The sequence below is a fragment of the Ascidiella aspersa genome, chromosome 6 (assembly GCF_963924565.1).
Source record: "Ascidiella aspersa chromosome 6, kaAscAspe10.2, whole genome shotgun sequence".
NCBI lineage: Eukaryota > Metazoa > Chordata > Ascidiacea > Phlebobranchia > Ascidiidae > Ascidiella > Ascidiella aspersa.
This window is the reverse complement of record NC_139452.1, coordinates 25,131,504-25,155,546: the sequence shown is the minus strand read 5'-3', so window position 1 is coordinate 25,155,546 and position 24,043 is coordinate 25,131,504. Positions and strand designations below refer to the sequence as shown.

General features: G+C 35.8%; 1 protein-coding gene across 1 annotated transcript; it reads left to right on the top strand.

Moving 5' to 3' along the window:
* Positions 1–1,394: 1,394 nt before the first annotated feature.
* On the top strand, positions 1,395–18,248 carry LOC146140968 (TBC1 domain family member 5-like). Its single transcript, XM_083392760.1, has 14 exons — positions 1,395–1,692; positions 3,016–3,180; positions 4,744–4,811; positions 5,210–5,401; positions 5,785–5,835; positions 6,377–6,512; positions 7,148–7,281; positions 9,067–9,209; positions 9,416–9,522; positions 10,524–10,660; positions 13,337–13,398; positions 14,837–14,964; positions 16,018–16,272; positions 17,425–18,248. Exons 1-14 carry the CDS (start codon positions 1,417–1,419, stop codon positions 17,569–17,571), a joined length of 2,001 nt encoding a protein of 666 aa, XP_083248886.1. The 5' UTR covers positions 1,395–1,416; the 3' UTR covers positions 17,572–18,248.
* Positions 18,249–24,043: the final 5,795 nt, after the last annotated feature.

Genomic DNA, 24,043 nt, shown 5'->3' with positions numbered 1-24,043 from the left:
CACAACGAAACACCATTTGGGTTAGGGTGCGGGTTAACGTTTGGGTTAAGGTGGGTCAAGTATTATTATTAAACAAAGAATATAATAATACTTGACCCACCCACACCCGAACGCTAACCCGCACCCTAACTCAAATTTTGTGCGTTGATTTTAGAACTGTGGTAGGATTCTAGACCAGCGCCGTAATTTTTATTAATCAGTCAAATTAACGCGAAAAACTATATTCTTATCAAGACAGATATTTCGATTTTATGCAATAATCCGGTTTTAAATTTAAGAACTTTCCACATTGATTAAAACTTTATGAAACCTATTTTACTTTTTATCGCCGGAAATCAAATATCCAAAAAGTTTTGATTTAAAACGGTGCACCAAAGTGGAAAGGGAAATTAACCGTACGCTTGAGACTCACATAATATATTTGTAAATATATTATTGGCATTTTGTGATTTCGTTTAAAATTGCCATGAAAAGCGGTAAGTTGCGAAAACCTGCTCAAACGTGCACAACCTCTGTCACGCTAATAATATAGTGCCTTATTTTTAAATTTTTTTTTGAAAACTTTGTAATTAGTTTGTATCTGTGGTTGATTTATAAGGAGTTGCACTTCAGATGTGCATAAGGCCTTGATTACATACCTGCTCTCATGAGAACTACACACTTGATAAAAAGTGTCATATAATATACAGACAGGGTTTGAGAAAAAACATGAATTTAGGTTAAAATATGTTTTATGACATACCGCTAACCCACTTTCCCTAATCCATCTATGACGGCATATTTATTAATGAAAATTGGACAAAAATGTTTAATGTTCTTTGATTGCAAAAAGTGTGTTAAAATTAGCAACCTGAGATGAGATAACTAAGGCATAATTAGGTACAAATTTTTTGATTACTAACTGATTTTGTTTTGTCTTTGGCCTTTTTGATTTAAATATATCTACCAAGCAAATGCTAGCCAACTAATAATTCCTGGCACATTATGTATTTAAAAATTTTCATGCCATATTTTTACTAAAAATTATAGTTAACCTGTACAATTTTATGTTGGGGTATGGATGCTGACTTCTAGATTGGAAACGTTGGACTTTGCGCAGGGGAGACGATTTTGCAGCTTGAAATTGTGCGGCTGTAATAACATTTCTGCCCAAATTTGCGCGGCTGTAATAACGTTAATTGTAAAATTAGCTTAAAATACCTTAAGTTAATTATCTTACTCCATGGATTAACTCATCTTTTTAACTGGTATTTTGTGACAACAGATTTAGTGAAAAATTTTTATTAACCCTGTGAAAACAACAGTCTACCTCTGTAGTCAAATGTTAACTTATAGTTAAGGCCTGATTTGTAACTTGAGAAAATACTTAATTTTGACTGTGACTTTAGGAAAATTTTTATAAATTATTCTTCGAAAATGGATGGAAATGAGCACTCAGGTGGTGACAGTGTAGAAACAACTGAAAATGCTGAAAAACCTGTAAATGCAAAGCAAGACACTGATGTTTCAGAAGCCAAGCAACAAGCCAATGACACCAACAGTACTGCTAGCTATCTAAAGCAGTGGAGCTATTATTTCGATAAAGGCCAACGGCCAATCAACGGCGGGCAACTTGGCCTCCTGGAAAGACTGAGGTCCATCACTTTCAAGGAAAGCTTGAGGAGTTGCCATTTCCGCAGTATCTGTTGGAGGGTGGGTTCTTGGTGGTATTTGTATTTTTTTTGCTCCCCAAGGGAGGAATCTGTTAATTTGGGGAGGAAAATGCAAAAGCCAATAAAACGCCTGTTTAAGTTTAACGATTGGTATCTTGAAGAATCTATTTTAGGTCCATAATCTAGGTATATTGTTTAATCACATTTACATATTAGTCTAATGCAGTGGTTCCCAACCTTTTTGTTGTCGCAACCCCTTTTCCATTTTTCGAAATTTACGCGACCTCAATTTTGAAATTAATGATACATTGACCGAAGTAAATTAGAGTCACATTTAAATTGGTAAAACAATCACATTTATCGACCGATTGTTGTAAAATTTGGTTAACTATACGGATTAATGAAAAAGGTATATGTACTAGCTTATAAAGTTACGGTTTAAGCCTGCAATCGCCACATTAAGATTTTTAACACTATTTGACTAAACTTTAGTTTAATCGTTAATGTGATGTAATAATCATTATTGCGATGTAATAAATATGGTTCTTGTCATAACGGTTAATAGTTTTTTGCTTGTGATTTCTGTCTTTAATGAGTCTGAAGATAAATAACATGCAATATAAACAATTGCAACTTGAATTATAGGTTTAAGTGTTCACTTAAAGTTCTTTAATAAACTTAAGTGTGTACTATTCCCAAGAAGGTTGACAAGCACTGCCGTTGGCTACCTTTGATTGATACCGGGAACTCAATAGCAAGCCTACATTGTTAAAATAAAATTCTATCTCGCAACTTTCTTCCTGGCAGCTCACTGTTTGAACATTTACTATCATTACAAGTTACTTTTTTAAGCTAATTAATTCGCATTCTAGCAATAGTGATTCGTATTTTTGATTGTCGTCTTCGCGACCCAGAGAAAAGGCAAACAACCCACCCGGGGGTCGCGACCCCCAGGTTGAAAACCACTGGTCTAATGTTTCTTTGCAATTACAGCCATTTAATAGATATACAACAATGCGGGCATAAAATAAATACCTACACCGTTCAAACAAACTCAACTTTCGGACGATTAATGGATTAAAATTTTGTAAAAAGTCTTGAACTTTGGCACAAATGTGTCTCTGGCAGTTTTACATATGGTATTTTCTTTAATTGTGTCAAATCCTGTAGGTTTGTTTAAAAGGTAGAATACTCCGTGTGTTTTGCTGGGTAGAGGTATTGGAAGTGATTGGGCTTCTAAGGATAGAATATAAAAATAACTTTGAGAACCACTGGTCTCAGAGTTGGTTTACATGTAAACAGAACCGTTTTAGACCAACTAGTCTAATATGAAATCAATTCTCAAACAAACCCTTAATTTCAGATATTTCTTGGTTGTCTATCAGAAGATCAGAACGACTGGGAAAATGCCACACAGAGATCCAGGGAAAGTTATGCTCGAATAAAAGCGTCATTAAACAACATTCCGCAGGAAAGCAGCGAGCGAAACGATATACAAGTTGAAAACCCGCTTTCACAAAGCAAAAACGTAAGTGTGCAAACAGAAAATCAAAAATTTGATGTCACTTCAATCACGCGGTCTCAAGTATAAAGATAAACATTCAAGGATGTATTTATGGACTTGACACTTAATTTGTCAATTGTGCTTATCCTTTTTTTATAGGTACATATATATATTAAAAGCATTTATTCATTTGAAATTGAAATATATATATATATATTTTTTATTTGGTATATATATTATATAGATTTAAACTGAATTCAGATTTTCTGATTCATCAAATTCCAAACCACAGTTATCATTTGTTCGTTTTGTACTAAGTCTTGCAAACGTTATAAAAGCCTCTTTTTGCAAGAAAGTCTTTTTAAGCATTTGTGGTGTGCAAGCTTTTAAAACTGTGCTGGAGTTTACTTAGCTTTTGTGTGCCACTAAAAATACACTTTGAAATATCATGCAACTGCAGTGCACTATTTTTGAAATGTATTTAAGGTAATTTTGTTCTGGCATAAAATCTGAAACAGACTTGGACAACTAAATTTATTTCTGTTTTTTAAATTAGATTAGAATTAAAATTAGAGCATTTCAGTTTTTGTAAAAATAGATCAGAATGAGATCATTTTTGTTTTTTCAAATTAGATTAGAATTAGAATTACCAAATTCTTAAAAAACCTAAATGTAAACAAGAATTTGAACTTCGATAACGCCTTCCATAGTTAAGAACAGCTTTTTTCCACATATATATATCTTAAAGCAAACTAATTTGAACACTTTTTTGCTCGTACGTAGCTCAGATAAAACTAATTTTTGGCACTTTTTTGTTCCGTACGTAGCTCGAATAAAACTAATTTGGGCACTTTTTTGTTCCGTACGTAGCTCGAATAAAACTAATTTAGGCACTTTTTTGCTCGTACGTAGCTCGTATGAAACTAATTTGGGCACTTTTTGTACCGTACGTAGCTCGGATAAAATTAATCTGGGCACTTTTTTTGTCGGTACGAAGCTCGGATAAAACTAATTTGGGCATTTTTTTTGTCGGTACGTAGCTCGGATAAAACTAATCTGGGCACTTTTTTTGTTGTACGTAGCTCGGATAAAACTAATTTGGGCACTTTTTTGAAACTTTTGTTTAGTAAGAATGGGGTACATAAGGTATTATATTTACTAATCTTTGCAAAATAGTGATAATCTGGCCTTCTTGACTGGAAGTCGAATTAAAGTAAAAAAAAAAAAAACTTTTAATTTTATTTTTGCTTGCGCACTTCTGTGAAAAAAAAGTCCGCCAGTGGCCAAAAAAAATGTGCTTATCGGGAACACTGCCAACAAGTCATTCCAATTGAAGAGTAATAATTCAAATTCTTTGTTGTGACTGAGTAAATAAAAATGCCGTTGGACAAAGTAGCATTTTGAGTAAAATCTGAATTAGATTTGATTTAGAATTAGAGCACACAAGCAATTCACAAATTAGATTAGAATTAAAAAACTAAACTTATCTAGTTGTTAAAGTCTGCCCTGCTGTTTATAATTTAATAAATTTTAAATACAAGCTAAGCCTAGTTTTTACTTCAATTTAAATGGCATTTGTTTTTGTAGAGTTCTTGGTCACAGCATTTTCGCAACGCTGAGTTGAAAACTTTAATTGAAAGAGATGTTCAAAGAACGTGAGTAGTTAACACTTTCAATTACTGTCCCATTCTTCCCCCTTTACAATAACATCCAATCTCAAACTGTGCTTGAAATAATGTTTTGTAATGTTATGTAAACTGTAGAAAACACAAGGTAACAAATTTATGGATAAACGCCTAGCAAATGTTTTTTATGAATGCCTAGGAATGTTAGAAACTTCATTTTTTATTCTGACACAGATATAACTATTTTGTCCAAAAAGTAAGACAGTTTGTAAAAAATTTCAATGTCTTTCATTACGACCGCTGGGCAAAATGTATATACATTAAAAACACCCTAATATAGTACCAATTGGCAAAACCTAATAACAGTTTTTCAGTATCGTTTAGTGACGTTGATATAAGTTTTTTATTGTCTTTGTTCTTGAACTCAGATGTCCCGAACTTGATTTCTACCATTCGGAAAAAGTCCACGAAATGATGGCGAACATCTTGTTCTGCTACGCTCGGCAGCACGAAAGCCTGTCCTATCGCCAGGGAATGCACGAGTTGCTAGCGCCGCTCATATTTGTCCTTCATTGTGACCTTCAGGGCGCTGCACATGCAAGGGATATGGGAGATTTGCCGTATGTTTAGTACCATTTCCTTTTTTTGTTTTTAAGTAAAATTCAATCAAATATATCAAAGAATATAAAACTTTTGTGTTATCGAAAAAAAATATCTTATTAGCTGTTTAGGCTAAATGTAATTTTTTAAATTATGTATTACTCTTTCTTTTGAGAACGATATTGTTTCTTTATATTTTACGATGGTGCAAATGAAAGAAAAATTAGTTATTTTAACATAAATGCATAGGTGTAGAATTTAATCATTATGAATTGTATTTTTTACTGGTAAATAAGTAGTGTCATAAACATTGCGCAATATCCAAAAAAATTTGCAAAACATGCTTAAGTCTCAGTTTCTGCTCATTATTGTTATTTAAGATGTTTTTTTTTAACATTTTCAGGGTAATTGTGACAAACTTGCTTAGTGAAGAATTTCTTGAACATGATGCATAGTGAGTATTTTTTCAAGTTATATTTGCCTTTAAACAGCATTGTTATGGTTTTATAACATCTGTAAGAAAATCTGATTTATGAAATCGGCTAATATTTAAATTGCATTGCTGAAGCTTGTTTTGTTCAAAAAGACAGCTGTTAAAGTTACAAATTATATGCAAGGAAGTATCATGTGATATTGGATTGCACATTGTCTGACATTTTGTCAATTGTTAACATGCGTGCCTAATGCCATGCTTGTTTTCATTTACCTAACACAAATAATTATGTGAATAGTATCACAACGATATTGTTCTGTTTGGCAAACACTTCTGTCAACTGTTCTTCAACATATTATAATCTAATTTTTGGAATTTGTTAAAATAAACATACAACTGTTTAATTAGTATTGTTGGTAATTGGTGAATGATAGATTATTTAATTTTTTACAGTAAAATTTAAAATTTTTATACTTAAAATATTTAGTGTGAAATCTATTTGCTTTAAATGTAAAATAACACATCCCTTACATGTCCACACAGTTTGTCTTTTTACTGTCAGCTTGATGTTTTCAAAACTAATGGATGCCACAAATGCATGGTATTCTGTCACCGAGGTGCCAGAAACAAATTCCGAAAGCGTGAACAGCAAAACTACAGAAGACCCTATTCCAACTGTACCATTCAAGGAAACAGATGTAATTTTGTTTTTTCAATGCACATTTGATTTTTGAATTCTGACACTTTACTGTACAATCTACAATCTACATGTATTACAACTCTTTAAATATGTTTTAACACTTTTAAAGCATGATAAGGTAAGGAGACATTGTTTGTTTATGCATAATAGGTAATTTTCCATGATCTATTGTTATTCACTGATGTGTTCAATACACACCCTGACTTTGTAGTAAATATTTCATTGTATATGTGTATATACACTATACAGCTATGCATATTTATTTATTTATATAGATACAACATATAGATAAATGACATCCATTAACCTGACACTAATTATTATGCATATTAGAAACCTTTTCAATAGAGATGTACTGATACATTAGTTTTACGGTAATATTGGTCAATATTTTACTATTATACAAACATTATATAGCTTTTCAGTACAAAAAGAAATACTTTTAGAACTTTGGAAAATTTGCACTTTTATTTTCATTGCTGGCTGGCTGAAATAAAAGTGTATTATTCAATAAGAATAGGTAGATAAACTAAATGCTAGCTTTTCTGTTTTACAATTTAGTTTTTAAAAATTAGTTCTATAATTCAAGTCAAGGCTGCTTTGATTTAAGTCCGTTTAATTTTGAATTTGCAGAATTCTGTGAACAGCCCACCGCTTGAAATCACGAACAAACTCAATCACATTCATGAGAAACTTCTCGCCACTCACGATCGTGAGCTGTATCACCATCTCACAAGACTTGAGATCATACCACAAGTTTATGGCTTGTAAGTTATTTATGTGTTCGGACGACATTAAATCGTTTAGCTTCATGTGGAGTTAATATGGGCCGAAAATTTATTTTCGGGACATATCTTGTTTTTGCTGTTATTCTTTTTTGTTTGCTATGGTTTGTTTCAGACCGATTTTCGTCCAGGGCTTTTTTCGTCCAGCAAAAGTATACAACGTAGAACTTCTACATTTTCAGACAAGACGTAGAGTGGTATGTAGGTGCACATAAGAGATGTATTAGTCTGCCTCCCTAGAGACGAACCATACTTTTTTACTTTGTCATAAGACCGACCATTTCTTAGACTTTTGACCTCTTGTCCTCTTTTCTATTGCACTAATCAGGGATTTGACAGGATAAATATGTGAAATGTCTATTCTTTCATGTAATACTGGTTATTCAAAATAAAATATTATGATTTCATTTGCGGTTAGGTTGTCTCACAAGCAATACTAATGAGCGACAAACGACACTTTAAAATGTCAACGTTTAAAGTTTTAAAAGCTGAACCTATTAGGTTTCTTAAGAATAAAATTAATTAACCAGATAATTTTACGGACATTTAAATTGGTAAGGCCGAATTAAGAAGTAGAATAAGGTATCTCATAGCACTATCGCGGCCAAATGTTTTCTTGGCGTCGATACATCAAACCTATTGGCAAGGTTTGGGTGTCCGGACCCCCCCCCCCCTTTTTTTTTTTCGTTAGTGATTAACCTTAAAAACTACGAGTTAGGCGCAAAATGTTCCTCGCTGTTCGCGCTAATATCTGATGTTGGTGTAACAACGGCATTTTTTAACTAAAGAAAATTCTCTTCTGTGACTTTCAAAGTGACCTTTTTGATGTAATGATTGATACCGCAAAATTATTCTCGAAGCATATCCTAAGACAACGTGTTTAGTGTGTAATTGACACAATTATTTTCCCTCAACCGCAGTTTGTGTATAAGCTGACTTGGCACATCTTTGTTTAGTATTGGAGGTGGCGAAATATGTGCTTGTAATTTAGCGTGGTCCCGTACATGGAACTTAGGACACTGATCTGCTGATAGTCTAAACATGATTTTAAAATCAATCACACACATTTTACTGTCTTGGTTTACATTTCACCGTCTTTTAAGCGGTTTCGACGCACGTGCTCGCTTTGCGTCGTAAAAGTTTACTTTGCTCGACGTTAATTGCCAGTGTCTGAGAATTTTTTATGACGTCATTACAAATCACTATTGTATGACGTCATACGCGTCACTAGTTTATGACTTCATTATTCATTAACGATAGGCGGAAAATAGGGGAATTCCCCAAGTTGAAAATTTAGGACCCTTCCCTTTTTGATTTTCTGGATACGCCCCTGACCTTAACTCTTATGTTACTGGCATAGGCGCCGAAGAACGTGCGTGTGCAGAGCGTTTTTTTTGACGCCTCGAAACTGAGTTTGACAAAAATTATCTATTAATGTGCATAATTAATTCCTGTTAGCACAGTTTTAGTTTAACAAAAGTTTTTTAAAACTTTCGAAAACCACCATATAACAAAAAAAAAACCCTAAACATGTTTTCAAATTAAACGTTAATTCAAAATTGTTTTGCCCATTTAAAAAAATTTATACTTTTTCTAGCCTAAAGGCAAAATGGTTTGTTTCAGTGATAACAACACCGAACAGCGCAAAAACCGGTTCCTTAGAGCTCACATTTTGTAATAAATAAGCAATTTTGCACTGGCTGAGAAATAACGCCCCGGAATTTTGAAAAAGTTTGGCACCTATGAAGACTTGTGTTATCCATTTAGGCGTTGGGTTCGGCTACTGTTCGGTCGAGAGTTGGATCTTCAGGACCTTCTTGTATTGTGGGATGCAATGTTCGCCGACAGTCCTACTCTCGATCTGGTCGACTATATCTTCGTTGCTATGATGTACAACATAAGGAAACAATGTTAGTGGACTTTATCTTTTTCTAACCGTTGTATTTGCCACCTTGTGTCATTCGGGGATGCCCGTGTTGTTAGGACTAATTTAGAAAAGTTTAAATTGTGTTCTTCAAACACCTTTGTTTAATGTGGTATTTGGACTGTCGAATGTTTCCGTATGAAATATGCATTAACAGTTTTCGCACAAAAAACAAACATTTTTAATGTTTAGTATTACTGGCCGACTACTGCAGCTGCATGCAACTGCTCATGAAGTATCCGCCCATTGAAGACATCTACGACCTTGTTGATCTTGCCGTTTACTTCAGAGACCCCAAGGTTAGTTGTTCAAGAAACTATTCCCAAAAAAATAATCAAGGTTTTCAAGGGCAAAGTTGACGTTTTAAATTTACGAAAAAAAGTCGAAATTTCCCCTCTTTTAAAATGATTGAGTTTGTCGATAGAACTTCCAAACAAATGACTTATTCCGTCGATAAAACTCCCCAAAAATATCGAGATTCAAGGATGTAGTTAGCGTTTCAAATTTAGGAAGGAAAGTCGAATTTTTCCCATCTTTAAAATTGACTCATCTTGTCGATAACTTTGTATTTAAATCACATGCAAGTTTGAATGTGCGATGACCCCGTAATACGCACAGGGGGTTACTCTGGGTCAAACACGCCCGGCTGTAGCATGACGTCAGTGAATGATGATCACGCTAATTCGCATTGGAATTTACTTTTTAGTGGCATTAAAATTTTCCAGTTATATATAGCTGAGTGCTATATTTTCAAGAGTCTTGCAATTATGTGTATTATCTGCAAAATTTGTCAGCAGTTTTTACAGAAAGTTTTTGCCTATATATCGACTTGTTAATGCATTTTCCGATGTAACTCTTCGATCGTCAGAAAAGTTATAGTCATGACGTCATGCTATGATGTAAGGCCTTATGACTAGGGCGATTATATTCTAACTTGTCAAAAAAGTATAAACAATTAAAAATGCGCAAATCGTTTACAAAAAACTAAAAAAAACTACAGTCAGCTTTTTGAAATCGTCGCTCAGTAAAATGAAAAAAAATTTTGAAATACACTCAACGACTATTTAACTGTATTATATCTTTATTAGAGCAACATACGTTATCCGCTTTTAGATTTTTTATAAACCAGCGTCTTGTTTTTCTTTTTGATTTTATAGTTGTTTGTCGTTTTAAAAGGACAAAGCATTCTCAAGAGTTTTGCATACCCCCCTTTTTGCCCCCCTTTTTTCGCATAAATTTCTCATTTTTATAGGTCAAAAAATAATTGCCCTACTTCTTAAAAAAAATATTTTTTACGCAGAGCAAGCGTCGTCCTTCGCACACCAAGTTCAGACAACCCCAGTCGTCGATTATCACCGACATACCACTCAGGAAAAGCAAAAGCAACACTTTCCTGCCCAGTTTCAAAGTCGACAACCCCTTCACTTCGTTAAGCAGGTAAAATTTGTTGTTTAAAAACTTAAAAACGGTTTCTGTAACTGATTTTATAAATTATACGTCACCACTTGTGCCTATATTGTATTAGGCCAGTGATTCTCAACTTTGTATGGCTTACGACACCCCTTAAAAGTAATAAATAGATTTTTGGCATCCCGACTGGAATTTTAGTTGAGTATTTTACTGAAATGTCACTATACATGGAACTGGAAAAACACAATCAACTTAAAACATGTAGAAAAATGTCATTTAGTATAATGGTCTCTAATCGTACACAAATAGTTGTATCAAGAAGCGTACACAATTAAGCAAAAATCATATTCTTGAAAAATATCAAATACCTATCGGCACCTTTGAGCATTAGAAATGGCACACCAGGGCGCCACGGCACCCCTGGTTGAGAACCACTGTATTAAGCCAAAGCCAAACTGTACGTTAACTGAATTTCACAAATTGGTTGGTTTTCGTGAACTAATAGAACATGTTGATATTTGATTTTGTCCGCAGGGTTCGGTGTTTAAAGCTTTGGTTCAAGTTGAATTAAGGAATAAATGGTGTTTCAGGATACCGATCTATTTTAAGACATTTTTTATTTTTATTTTTGTTTCGGAAATTAGAAATGTTATTTTCTAAACATCAAGATACTAAATTCTGCCAGTTAAAATTAGGCTCTTGTCAAAGAGTAAATTTTACTATTCCTTTTGTTTTGCCGTTTTACTTACTTAAACATGTTTTAGGGACAACAAATGAGGCTCCAACAATAAAACATTTTTTTTTTCTCGAATGCTAAAAGTGTCAAAAAACAGTTTGTTGACAACCAAAAGATTGACGTTGTACTTATGTATTAAAATATGTATTGAAGAATTATATATTTGCCTTTTACCTTTAAACCTCGTGACATTATACAGCTGCCAGCGTCTGGACAGAATTGCAAAAAAATATGGGGGTTTGAACCCCACCGTCCGAAGCTGCGTGTTTTTCAATGTAATTGGATCACGCGTCTTAAGCTAATGCGAAACCAAAATCAAACGCAAAACGCCGTTTTTCGTTTCTTGTTTGGTCGACCGTAAACGCAGGATATTTTTTCTCTCGCATTTCCTTATTCGTTCAGTTTGGCAGTTTGCCATTTCATATACTTTTCGACTATTTTAACTACGTAAGTGCGAAAAATTTTCGCGCTTCGCGCGAATGACTTTTATACGTCCGTTTTGTTTACAATTTATAGCTGTCTTTTGAACAGCGCTGATTTACCGTTGCGCCGTGGAGGGCTGCCAAGTGCGTCGTTAACAAATGGAAAACGTATTCAAAAATATTGGACATATTTTTTTATTTTTTAGTTTCGGCAATGTGATAAAACTTGCAATAAATTTAAAAGAAATGCTGTTATACCAAAAAAAAATCGCGCTCGCTTCGCTCGCCAGGTGTGCCCTCTCTTAAAAAGGTTAACTACACTGATTTTAGGACTATTTAAGTGTTTTTTCATGGTGTGCTAGTCGAATAACACCCGGGAAAACGATCTTCATTTAGTATTACAGGTGGCGACAGACGTGCTTGTAATTTAGCGTGGTCCCGTACATGGATCTATCAAAATCAATCACATATATTTCACGGTCTTGTTTTTTATTTACTTCTGAAGTTAACGATTGCACACTAAGCGGTATTATTTATGACGTTATCACAATCGCTATTTTATGACGTCATATCCGTCACTATTTTATGACGTCATTAACGTCAGACGAAAAATCGGGGAATTCCCCAAGTTGAAAATTCGGGACCCCCCCTTTTTAAATTTCTGGATACGCCCCTGTGTACATTGCGTTTTTTTCAGTTGAATTGTTGCTCATAATCAGACGAATTTACCAATTTTAATAGTTTAACGGACTCCAGCTATAAGACCGAAATCGGAACAACATCATTTTCGGAATAAAATACAGTTCGGAATAAGAACAAAATAACACCCAGTAGTCGTAGTACCGTCTAAATCGGATTAAGTCCGAAACCCGCCGGAAAAACACCTAAATGGCCACAATCAGGCCTATACAACATTTTGCCTAACCCTTAAACCCCACCCCTAAGTACATTGCTAACTCCCCTAATACTTTCAACCCTAATTTCTAACTCCACTCATGACCCACCACTAACCCCAAACAGCGCCAAAAATCCGGTGCAAAACAGTTTATTAACGATAGTGGCACTCTGACGGCGTCATGCTTTATAACCAACAATTACGGCTTCCGTATCAATAGTTTCCGAGGGGCTAGATTACAGTTGTTTTTAAACACATATGTGTGTGTGTGTCTTTCATTGATTGATACGGACTGATGATCCCCCAATGTGAGGTTGCTTGTACTAACAGAATGTGCAAGTATTGGCGCATGATTGTTTCTCGACTCGCTCCTCTCTTCTGAGCCTGCTCAGTTGGTAGAGCGACGGTCCCGGCTTGACCGGAGTTCGTGAGTTCGAACCTCACTGCAGGCCAGTTGTTTTCCTGGCTTGCTCTGCTTGCATCATAGATCGACAGATTCGGCGAGTCTGCGATGGCTTTTCGGTGCACAACATACCAAGTGCTACCAAATATTATCTATTTTTTTACGCTAGCGCTTGTCCCAAGTTTGATGGTAGCAAGCCAGTCCTACGGCGGACTAATTTAATCGGAATTTGTCTTGACATTTTCAGAGACATAAAGAAAGTTTTGCAGTCTCCACCCAACAAGCCGAAGAAACCGAAGAATTTGCCGGGTTGGTATATGTTTATTGTTTGTACTTTGGCGTCAGCACATCTTTTCCGGGTGTGCCTTGTATCATATTGGTTGTGCGAAATATTTGTAATGATATCATGCACGCCGCTTTTGCCACTCATATCAAAGTATTGCCTCTTTGCTCTTTTTTTTATTTGCATCTTTAAACTATAGATAATAATCAAACTGTAGATTTGGGTGGCCGATTGTATAAAAGGTCCTCAAAAATCGGAAAAAAATGTTGTTTTGTTTTTTGAATTTTTTCCTATAGGTAACCGATGTTTAGCTACGGTTTACGACGACTCATTTTATTACAATCACTATTAGTCATAGGGTTACCACAAAGTATTCGAATCTCTAAATATCTTTGATTGTCTTTGAAGCGATTTGCGTATTGAAAAGTATTTAAAAGCCCCCTGTGTTTTTTTTGAAAAGTCTTTGACTATTTTTTTGGGGCATCTTAACTGTTTAAAAAAGCTTTTTTTTTCTGTGCGACTGTTTTATATTTTGAATGTGAGGTCGAAAAACATGTTTTTAAACCATTGTGTAAACCAGTGGTCGGAAAACTTTTTGTTGCGATCCAAAATACTCTATCCGGAGCTATTGAAGACCCAGCACGTAAAACCAGAAATATCTGTTTGGGGTATGGGGGCATGCAAACTTTTCGGCCTGGAGCAGTGCTTTTGCAACTTTTTTTGGAACAGTACATACTTCTGCGTTTACTAAAGAATTTGTACATCCCAGTTCACGAAGTTCACTAAACTTATAGAAGCATACACCGTGTTGCAAAAAGAACTATTACCTGTTATGAAGAACTAGTTAGTACCTCACAATAACGATTAATTATCAAGAGAAATATTTGGTTATGATGTCATGAATAGAATATAGTATCTTGCAAGCTACGTAGGCTACGCTTAAATACATGTTGTGCCATGTATTCTACACTCCAGTCAGTCTGGTAGTAAACCTGTTTATTTGTTATGTTACCTGATCATAGGCTTATTGTTATGTGGTATCTTGAACACACCGCAGTACACCCCATCAATGTGGTACTCCCTAAAAAAACGCTTAACCTCACAAACTTTTAAGTACAGTAAAATGATTTACAACTATCACTTGACCCACAACTAAATGATAAAACGAAACCGTTAAACAATAGCTAAAATACACACATTTGGGCCGTGGCCCAGCTTGTCGACTGCTGGTGTGAACCATGGAAATCACTTTTTTGTTTTGATTTTTTTTACGAAAAACGTCGAGTGATTTAATTTTTGTAGGTCTTCATAAACCTATAAATAGATATTCGAATGTCTTTAACTTTATTACATGATTGAAAACCGTATGGTAAACGATGATCAAAAATCGGAAACTTTTAACTGTTTTTAATTTATTTTTAATTTAAAATTTAACAATAGAAAACAAAATACACTAATTTTTAGACACCGTTTCTGACGAGTCACCTTTTTCGCGCAACCGCTATTCTTCAAAGTCTATGGGCAAATCGGACCAAGCCAGGCCCAAGCTCAATCAAATGCAAGCGATGCAAAATCAACAGCAACTCGACCTGGTATGTTGCTTTTATTGTCTATGTGTAATACAAAATTATATTTTAGTTCGTCTGTTTTGTTTAATTCGCTTCACTTCGTTTGTTCTGTTGCCTTTCTACTTTTGCGTTCTCCACTTATGGCCACTAATTGGAGTCTGGTTTTGAGCGTGGTCTAGTTGTTTTTATGAGCAAGCGAGCTAGCGTACGCACTAGCCGCTGTGCTACAGATTGGGCTTAGTGTTGGCGTTCGCTCCACGCGGCCATTCTAATAATATTAAATACTAATGTTTACCTGAGTGAGGCATCCGGTCAGTGACAGGCCGTCAAGCAGTGAATGGTTTTTTGTCGAGTTTTTCTAAGGCAGTCATGCTTAAAAAACTGGTAAATTCCTTACTAGCAAATGCCGCCTGCTAAAATGTAAAGTTTAGATTATTTGGACGCTGAGCATCTGTTGTTTATAAAGGCGTTTGAAGGTTTTTTAGTGTGTGATAACTGGGCTTACTTAGCCTGGTCAAATAAATGTGCCCTTCTGTACATAGTCGATGTGATGCGTTTTGTTTGTCGTATGGCGAAACAGGTGTGTGAGATATGTTTGTGAGTTTTGGGGTAATTGTGCCTTGAAAAGCATTGCTTTTAAAAGATAAATTTTGCAGTGTATGAAAAATTTCGTCGTGAAATCCATATTTTTTTGGTCAATGTTCTGAGAAAAAAAAAGTTTGTCTTGAAATGTAAACGACCTAATAACTATACAAAGTAAACCTATTCTTCCTGGTGCAAAAACTAATGGAAAGCCCTTTATCAAACCAACTTTTTACAGCTTAACTTAACGCACAGCAAAATAGCTCGACGCACACAATGAAATACAAACTAAAAAAACGTTTAACACATTATTACTACATCAGTTTTGAGTGGTTGCCGGAAATTTGCAATAAAACCAAAAAAAGTTTATCTGTACTGCATGGTTATCTCAAACAAGTTTTTTTAGCTATTTCTTTTAGTTTAGCGTTTTCGCTTCATCTTCTTTTTCTACCGTAACTCTTCTTTTTCTACCTTTACTCAATTCATCTCTCGCAGGAGAAAGAGGTCCTCCTCCTTCGGCAGGAGAACGCCGAGCTGCAGGAGAAGTGTCGCTTCTGCTCCGACAAGCTGGACGCCAACATCCGGCTGCTCCAGCAGGGAGTGATCGGCCGGAGATCCAGGAGCGGGAGCGCAGTTGCTCCTCCGGATGCGACGAGGAGCGACGAAGCCGAAAATCCGAGTCCTCAGAAGGAGGACACGGATGCGACGGAGGACGCCGAAACTTGTGTGGCGGTCGCCAACCTCAAACAGGCGAGTTCGGATACCTGTGTTTACTTTTAAATTTACTCCATTGTGACGTCATAGGCGGCTTGATGCTAAGTATTAGAAGTGTACAGACAGTACCTTGTTTACTTTTACATTTACTCCATTGTGACGTCATAGGCAGGTTAATGTTAAGTGTTTAGAAGTGTACAGACCCTTGGCTAGCTACCTTGTTTACTTTTAAATTTACTCCATTGTTACGTCATAGGCGGGTTGATGCTAAGTGTTTAGAAGTGTGCAGAGCCTCTTGGCTAGACCAGTGATTTTTAAGCCTTTTGTTTGCATTTTTAAGGGTATTTTCCTTTTATAATATATATTTTTTTGAAGGAAAATATTAAAATGTTATTTTTATAACCGCAAAGCTTTGGCAACGCGACTATTTTCGTTGAACATTATGTAAGCACACAAAACATTCGACGTTGGGCAATAGAACAAGTTCTAATTTATTTAGCATGGGCAATATCTTTGTGTTGCTTTTGTAATTTGTGTACTGAATAAATCGTATTGAATAAATCTTGCTCAGGCCTGATCCTATTAAATCTGAACATATAAAACTACCTTAGTCGATCAGACAATGACACAACCAATTCAAACGGCGACACAATATCGAGCCGCGGCCCATGGTTAAGAAACACTGGGCTGGTTAAATGTAAATTAGATTAGAATTATATCATTTTAGAATTTGAATACGATAACATTTATTTATTCACAATCAATTCAATTTACAACCTAATGTATTCCAGTAAAAATGTAAATGGTAAATATTTAGGCGCTCTTTTAGTTATGTACGTAAAAAAAATTATACGTTTTAGTATTACACACACATATGAATGCAGCTTTTTGACCAACCATTACGGCTTACATATAACTAATACACCGAAAGCCATCGCGGTTGTTTTTTCTAGCCTGGCTATGCCGTTTACAGTGTTGCCTTGGAAAATATGGCTTTCGTGGTTAAAACACGCCATTTGGAGTGCTAACTTCGGGTTATACTTCGTTTACACCACAAGAGCGATTTCCATCTATAAATTGTCGTTCAGTTTAGAATTTCATAAAAATTGTTTAAAATTGCCCCCAACTTTCATTTATTTTCATCAAGAAAATACTTCACGAGAAAAACGATCTTTCTCTTCTTCACAGATCCGCGACATTCTCAGAGGCACTCTCCACATGGAGGCATCCTTTCCCTCCCAAACCTCCATCTCCATCCAGACTCAATTGGATCGCTTGCCAAACCCGCCAGAGTCCGACCCGCTAGTAGTCTCCAACGGCTCCGACAACGGATAAGAATTGGCTGCGTTTTGAAAGCCGGTTTGCCGCAGATAGGCTCACCAATCACGCAACAGGGAACGTGGCGTTGTTTTGCGCAATGTGCACGCGAAAATGTGCAAAATATGTGCGCACATTTTAAAAGCGTTTTAAACTATGCGCACTTTTTTTTCAGAAAGTGCCTAACATTTTAAACTGGCCTTAAAAATGAGCGCACTTTTTTCCCAGAGTGTGCGCACATTTAAAACTGCCCTGTAAAAATGTGAGCGCATTTAAGGCATTTTAAAATGTGCGCACATTTTTGAAGGTAATTTTATGTGTGCGCACATTTTTCGCATATTTTCGCGTGCACATTTTTGCGCACGTTGTGCAAAAAATGCTCTTATCCCAAACGCGGGCCTGGAATACTTTTCGCGACGGGTCTTATTGATAACAAGATATGGTGTGGCTATTTGAAAAATGTGTAGGGCTGGGTCGTTTTACTGTTGCGTTTTATTTATTGGTCGCTTTCTTAAAGGAAATCGCTCAACACAAAAAGGGCAATATTTTACTAAAGACGCGGGCTAATCAACCTCGGAAACGTCTCTGCGGACCGTGATAATTTTTACCTGACGTTACTTTGATTGTTGATACGTTACGCCTTTAGGGTAAACAAATTTCGCATTTTTTTCGTTGGAAAGAGCCTCCTACCCATTTCGTTAGCGGGCCGAATGATATTCATTAGCGGTCCGTAGGTTGCCCACCTCCTGATCTAAGACTAAGTAAACTGTGGATGAAGTTTCCGCAAATAGTTTTTTGTTTGCAGTTCTGCGCTTTTAAAAATCGTTAATACCGGTCATTAAAACAACCCTTTATGATTTTCAAAAACAGTCTGAAGCGTCAATGACACTTTTTTTCCTTGTGTTTAGCGACACGATAGGCGCTGGTTACGCTTAACAGGTAATTTCCGCTTAATTTTGAAGCTTTTTTTTACCAATACTCGTTGTTGTACCTAACGTTACAAATGTTTGCTTTCATCGAATGGCAGCCTATTCTCAATTCTAGGTCGTTAGCAAATCATTACGATTATTACTGGGAAGACATTTTTGTTTAAAAAAAAAAACGGCAAGCTATACTCTTAACTTGCATCCAGGCAAAACTTAGATGGTCACGTTATCCATTCATTAAATTGAAAAAAAAAGTTTTAGTACTTGTTATATGAAATTATAACTATAGCAGTCATTCCTACCTGAAAATAACCCAAATGCACTTAACGTAGCTGTCGTCATTGTATCGTTCATTGCGTGACATCGCGCTGTGATCAAACAGAACTTTTACGCCTTCTTTTCCAATGCAATTTCTAAGCTGGTGGTTTTAATATCAATTGCAACGAGCCGTAGAGTATCAATTGCAACGAGCCGTAGAGTAATTTCGTGCGATCTGTTTTGGGAAAACATATTTTCCCCTAATTTACAACGAGCCATAGAAAATATTTATTTGTTTTGGGAAATACATTTTTTCCCCAAAGCGACGTTTCTGTAAGTCCACTAAACTCAGTAGCCAAAGTGCTTTTGTCGTATGATACTTGGTCATTAAGATTACTCCGCCTAAAATATGTATGTTACCACGTTCAGGTGATATTGTTACATTCGCATGTGTTTGAAAGGCTTATCAATATGATTAATGTTCTTGTTGTTTATTGTCGACGATTTTCCCTATGATTAACGTAATGTTTTACTTATTCAGCTGCGCCGTTTCCTAATGAAATCTCGTTTTATACAATCCTCGCCAAAGAACAAAACATTTGACGATTTATAAGACATAATTTTAGGTGAAGTACGATTTTCCCGCATTTACTTATGAGAAAATGTCGTAGTTTTTTTTGGTCTCAGTTCACTGCTTCCTCAAAAATAGGGTTTTTGATAAGGAAAATAGCGTAGGCTTATACTAATGGTTTTTTGATTAGGAAAATAGAAAAAAATAAATTACCTTTCTGTGTAAACCTGGTATTAAGTCATTTTTTTTAATTTAAGCTGTAAGTTTGATGTCGTTTTGGAGTATTTATGTAAACCTTGTAGCAACATCGTTCAGTAGGTGCTTAATTTACAAGTTACTATTTGAAAGTTGTGTGACCCAAGGTTCTCACACACTTTGGGAAATCGTTCGCTGTTTGTTCTTCACGCCGAAATGGCTTTAAGCTGGACATGGCCTTACCTTAGTTGTTGGTTGTTTTCGTCAAAAGTGCAATTGCTTTTACGTGTGCATTGTTGCAATAAATTCTACATGACGTTAAAATTGATTGTGATGCGATTTCGTGATTTCCCGTATAGCAGTAGCCGTACAAAGGCAATAACTGTTTTTGAACTTTTTCTCGTTTGTAATTACAATGTAGTATTTTGGAAATCGAGCAGTAGGAATGTCCGATACTTGACATTTGAATGCGATACTCGATATTTTGGACAAAAATATCGAGATCCTATACCAGTGACGTCATAACAATGCTCAAACTAACAAAATAGTTTAAATTAAAACTTACAATAAATTTTTCTCGGGTTATTGGGGAAAATTTTTCTATTTTTCTATTTTCTAAGCTATTCTTACTATTAATGTTGCTATATTTGTTTTAGTCAGTCTATTCTTGCTATGAATGTTATTTTCGGAAGTTTGTGAGAATATTTGTGACTTCCATAAAACAAAGCTTTGTTTATATTCAAACTGGTATGCAATCTCTCCCTGTATTAACAATCTGTATACGGAACTCAATACACTGATAAAGTAATTTGCTACAAGTCAAGCAGATGCTGCTTTCCAAAGGATGCAAAAGGTAAGAAGTTTAACTGTTGCGTGTTGACCAAATAAATTAAATATGGTGGAGATTTTTTTGGAAGTGTTTTTTATTAGGTTGTGGGAAGCTCTGTCAGCGTTTACTTTAGTTGAAATATGCAATAATATATATTAATCTTGCAAATTGGGTGAAATTATACAGTTCAGTTGCTAAACTGTTTTATTTGTATTAAATATTTATTATATTTAGAAAATATTTGTACCTTCTTTATAGGTTTGGAATCGAAACAGACAAATATGGAAATCAAATTTCTGCAAGTGAAGACTCGAATATGCCTCATTTAATAAACTTTTAATTATGATCTCAATTTCATATGATACAGCATTCACCTAAAAAAAGTCCATAGTTTTGCTTGTTTTATTAAAAATATGCATTTTTTTTTGTATGTGACCAATTATACAAAATAAAATAAACAAAAAGTCGACAAATTATGATTATGACTTTTTACTAAATTTCATATCAACAGCAGTACAATACTACTTTTTTTTCATTTTTTACCCAAAAGGACTTGGTTATTGTTTGCCTCAGAATGACATTGTAGTTGTGTGACATCGGAGTAATGTTAAGATTTAAAGCACACCCACTGTAAAATAAAATAACATTACAAATATTTAGTTGTTTTAAAGTACACGTACGTGGATCAGTTATCCTTCACTAAAATCTCTGGTACTTTGTATTAAAATGTGTTAGATTGATGTGAAGTAGGCTACAGAAAAAAATAAAAAAACATTACAAATAGTTAGTTCTTTTAAATTAAAGTGTGTGGGTCAGTTATTCTTTGCTAAAATGTCAGGTATTAAAATGTGTTAAATTGATGTCAAAGAAGGCTACACAAAAAAAACTTACTAGTGTTTTTTCGATTTTTGCATAGAAAGTTTTTTGTTTGGGTACACTATGTACGGATCTGGAATGTAGCTTGATAATAAATTGCAAAGCAAAAAAGGTCGAGTAGATCGACATCATCTTGACGTATCGAAACGTCTTAATCAAGATGATGTCGATCTATTCGACCTTTTTGGCTTTGCAATTTGTTATCAAGTTTTTGTTATTCTTCAATTAAAACCATGTTGGGACATTTAGATTTTAGATAGTTTAAAGAAAACCATTTCATAGATTTTGTGGTAGCCTACATGTTAATAAATAGATAAGCAGCTCGTACGATATTTTATCATCAGACTAAAACTAAAACCGTGTGTACCGAGTTTTATTTACAAGAAAGTTTTGAAACAAACAAATGTTCGAAATGAACTATTAAAAATGTTCAGTGGATTGAAAACTGGTATGAAACAGAAACTTTAGTAGCTTAAAAGTTTTTTAAACATTAGAGGGACAAACAAGTTGAAAAAAAGCTAGTTACTGCAAGGGCAACAATTAAGTGTGGTAGGCTATAGTCGGGGCGAGTATCATTCTTAAGTCGCTATACCTTAATACCATGCAAACACGAATATAACATCAACGGTAATGAGCGATAAGTGCAGGTCTATAGGCTTATGGAACGAGAAGAAGGTTAAAGATAAAATTTTGCCTCGATAATTAATATTAGTTCACTACGTTTTTACACCTAAATATCGCACGTCTAAAGAACTTCTTTAGATTTTTTGTTTCTGGGATCATTTAAATTAATCCTCTTGTTAAAAGGAACTAGTCGGTCGAATTTGTCCGCAAAAGACAGGTACAAAAGCAAGATGTTCACGGTCGCGTTAAAGCTAAAGGTGAGCGGCATGAAGGACATTGATGCGCCTTTCGGAGTTCCATATCGGATAACGAATAAGGCGCCAACGTCGGTGGCCACGCAAATTCCGGTGCAGATGCTCAGGCGAACGATTACATCCTGGATCGTGCTTCCGCTACTGCCGCTACGATTCTTGCGAAGGTGGCTGATGATGGGGTAAAGCACCAAGCCGAGCAGCAGGAACTGTTTCAACACGAAGATCGTGTACAGCACCGTCTGGATAGATCTTTTAACTTTGGTTCCCATAAATTGGGTGACGGTTATACATCCGACCGGCGTGCCTCTTCGTACGCTAAGGGCATCAAAGAAGATCTGTCCAAGCGGCAGGACGACTATTCCGACCAAGGCGGAGTAGCTGATAACCCAGATGACTCGCGGCACCGATCGGGCGGCGGTTGGGTTTGTGTAGAAGGTGTGCTGGCGGAACCAGAGCACCAGGTAGACGACGGACTTGTTGAAGTTGAGCAGGAAAAAAGTAACGATGGCGTAGAAGTTGCACACCGCGTCGCTCAGGTTTCTGCCGCAGACCTCGATCAGAAACAAGCAGGTCTGAAGCAGCAGCGTTGACGGTACGATGGTACAAAGACGGTTGGTCCAGTTTAATGATTCCTGGCCGTACTTCCACTGGTACCAGGGCGCAGCCACCGTCAGGTAGATACTGATAATCAGCACAGGAACCAGCATGATGACCTCCGCCGGGCGAGTCACGTAGGGCACAAATGTTTCTGGCGTTGTGACATTCGATGGCGACGCTCCAGGTCCTGTACTCACATCCAAACTACTGGTGGAAGTTGCCATTGGGTTTTGACTTGTCAAACGTCTCACAAGTAGATTGGAGTTGGCTGTTTTAAATCGCTTCTGACGGTCCACTGTTACAATTTGAGGCTTCGGACCTGTGCAACTACCACCAACCTTGCTATTAGCTTCAAAATTTCTCACAGTGTCTTTGAATTGCGCTGTACGAAATGAGGATAATCTTGCTTCTGTATTGCAAAACAAACCTTAAGAAACTTGCTCCATTCACGGCGTAGGTCAATGATACACTGACAACCTGACAATGATGCTGCCTCATCAGTAGGTGAACGGTAAAAGGCTGAACGTTGTCTAGATCAGACTCGGAACAAACGTAAACACATTAGTTGAAAACCGACAAACGCGGTCAGTTTCCGACGAGCACTTAATCCTAAGCACATTAATTAATCACCTTCAAACTGCATTAGTTGCCTTCAGGCATTGGCACGTTTAACTATTTACTTCGCTGTCCGTCGTTTTCTTGCAGTACCATAACATACACCTATGTTTTTCAATACATTAACATAAAACCTTAGTTTGAATCAGAGTTTCACAATCTTCACACCTCCATCCCAAACCGTAAACTAGAAAGCAAACGAAATGGCATTGTAACCTGTCACAAAGGGTTTTTTTAATGTTGCTGTGGTCGCATAAAGGCTTCACATACTTGCTCGTGCGAAAAACAATAAATAAATATGCAGATAGGCTACTTCAATTTAAGTACGAAAACAGTAAATAAGTATGTAAATACTTCAATTTATTGCTTTAGCTGCAATTTTGTGCTTGTATCTGTCCAGTTATGGATTTTCAGTAGGCCTATACGGTTGGCCGAGTTTTCTGTATTAGGCTACGCTTGCACGCGATGAGGGTAATTGATAAAGTATACCCTTTAGTAATTGTTTCTTAATTAGCTTTGTTTTTGGTGTTGTAATGACTTAAGTTTACTTAAGTGCTTTAATTTACTGTTTTGAAATGAGTAAACTTGTAGGCATTACCCTTATATTAAAAGAAACCGCTGCCAACAATCATGCAAATTTTATCTCAAAATCCTCAACAAAAATTTTAAATCAACGTACGAAGTCACATTTAAAACACTTCTTCAATATCCTACAACATGAACAACAGGGCACGTCCACTGCCAC

What these genes read in the sequence shown, in the direction of transcription:
- LOC146140968 (XM_083392760.1), top strand. Translation starts at nt 1,417, where the DNA reads ATGGATGGAAATGAGCACTCAGGTGGTGACAGTGTAGAAACAACTGAA. An exon ending in TCCGCAGTATCTGTTGGAGG is followed by an intron (nt 1,693 to 3,015) that starts GTGGGTTCTTGG and finishes CCTTAATTTCAG; the next exon opens with ATATTTCTTGGTTGTCTATC. An exon ending in TTTACTTCAGAGACCCCAAG is followed by an intron (nt 9,523 to 10,523) that starts GTTAGTTGTTCA and finishes TTTTTTACGCAG; the next exon opens with AGCAAGCGTCGTCCTTCGCA.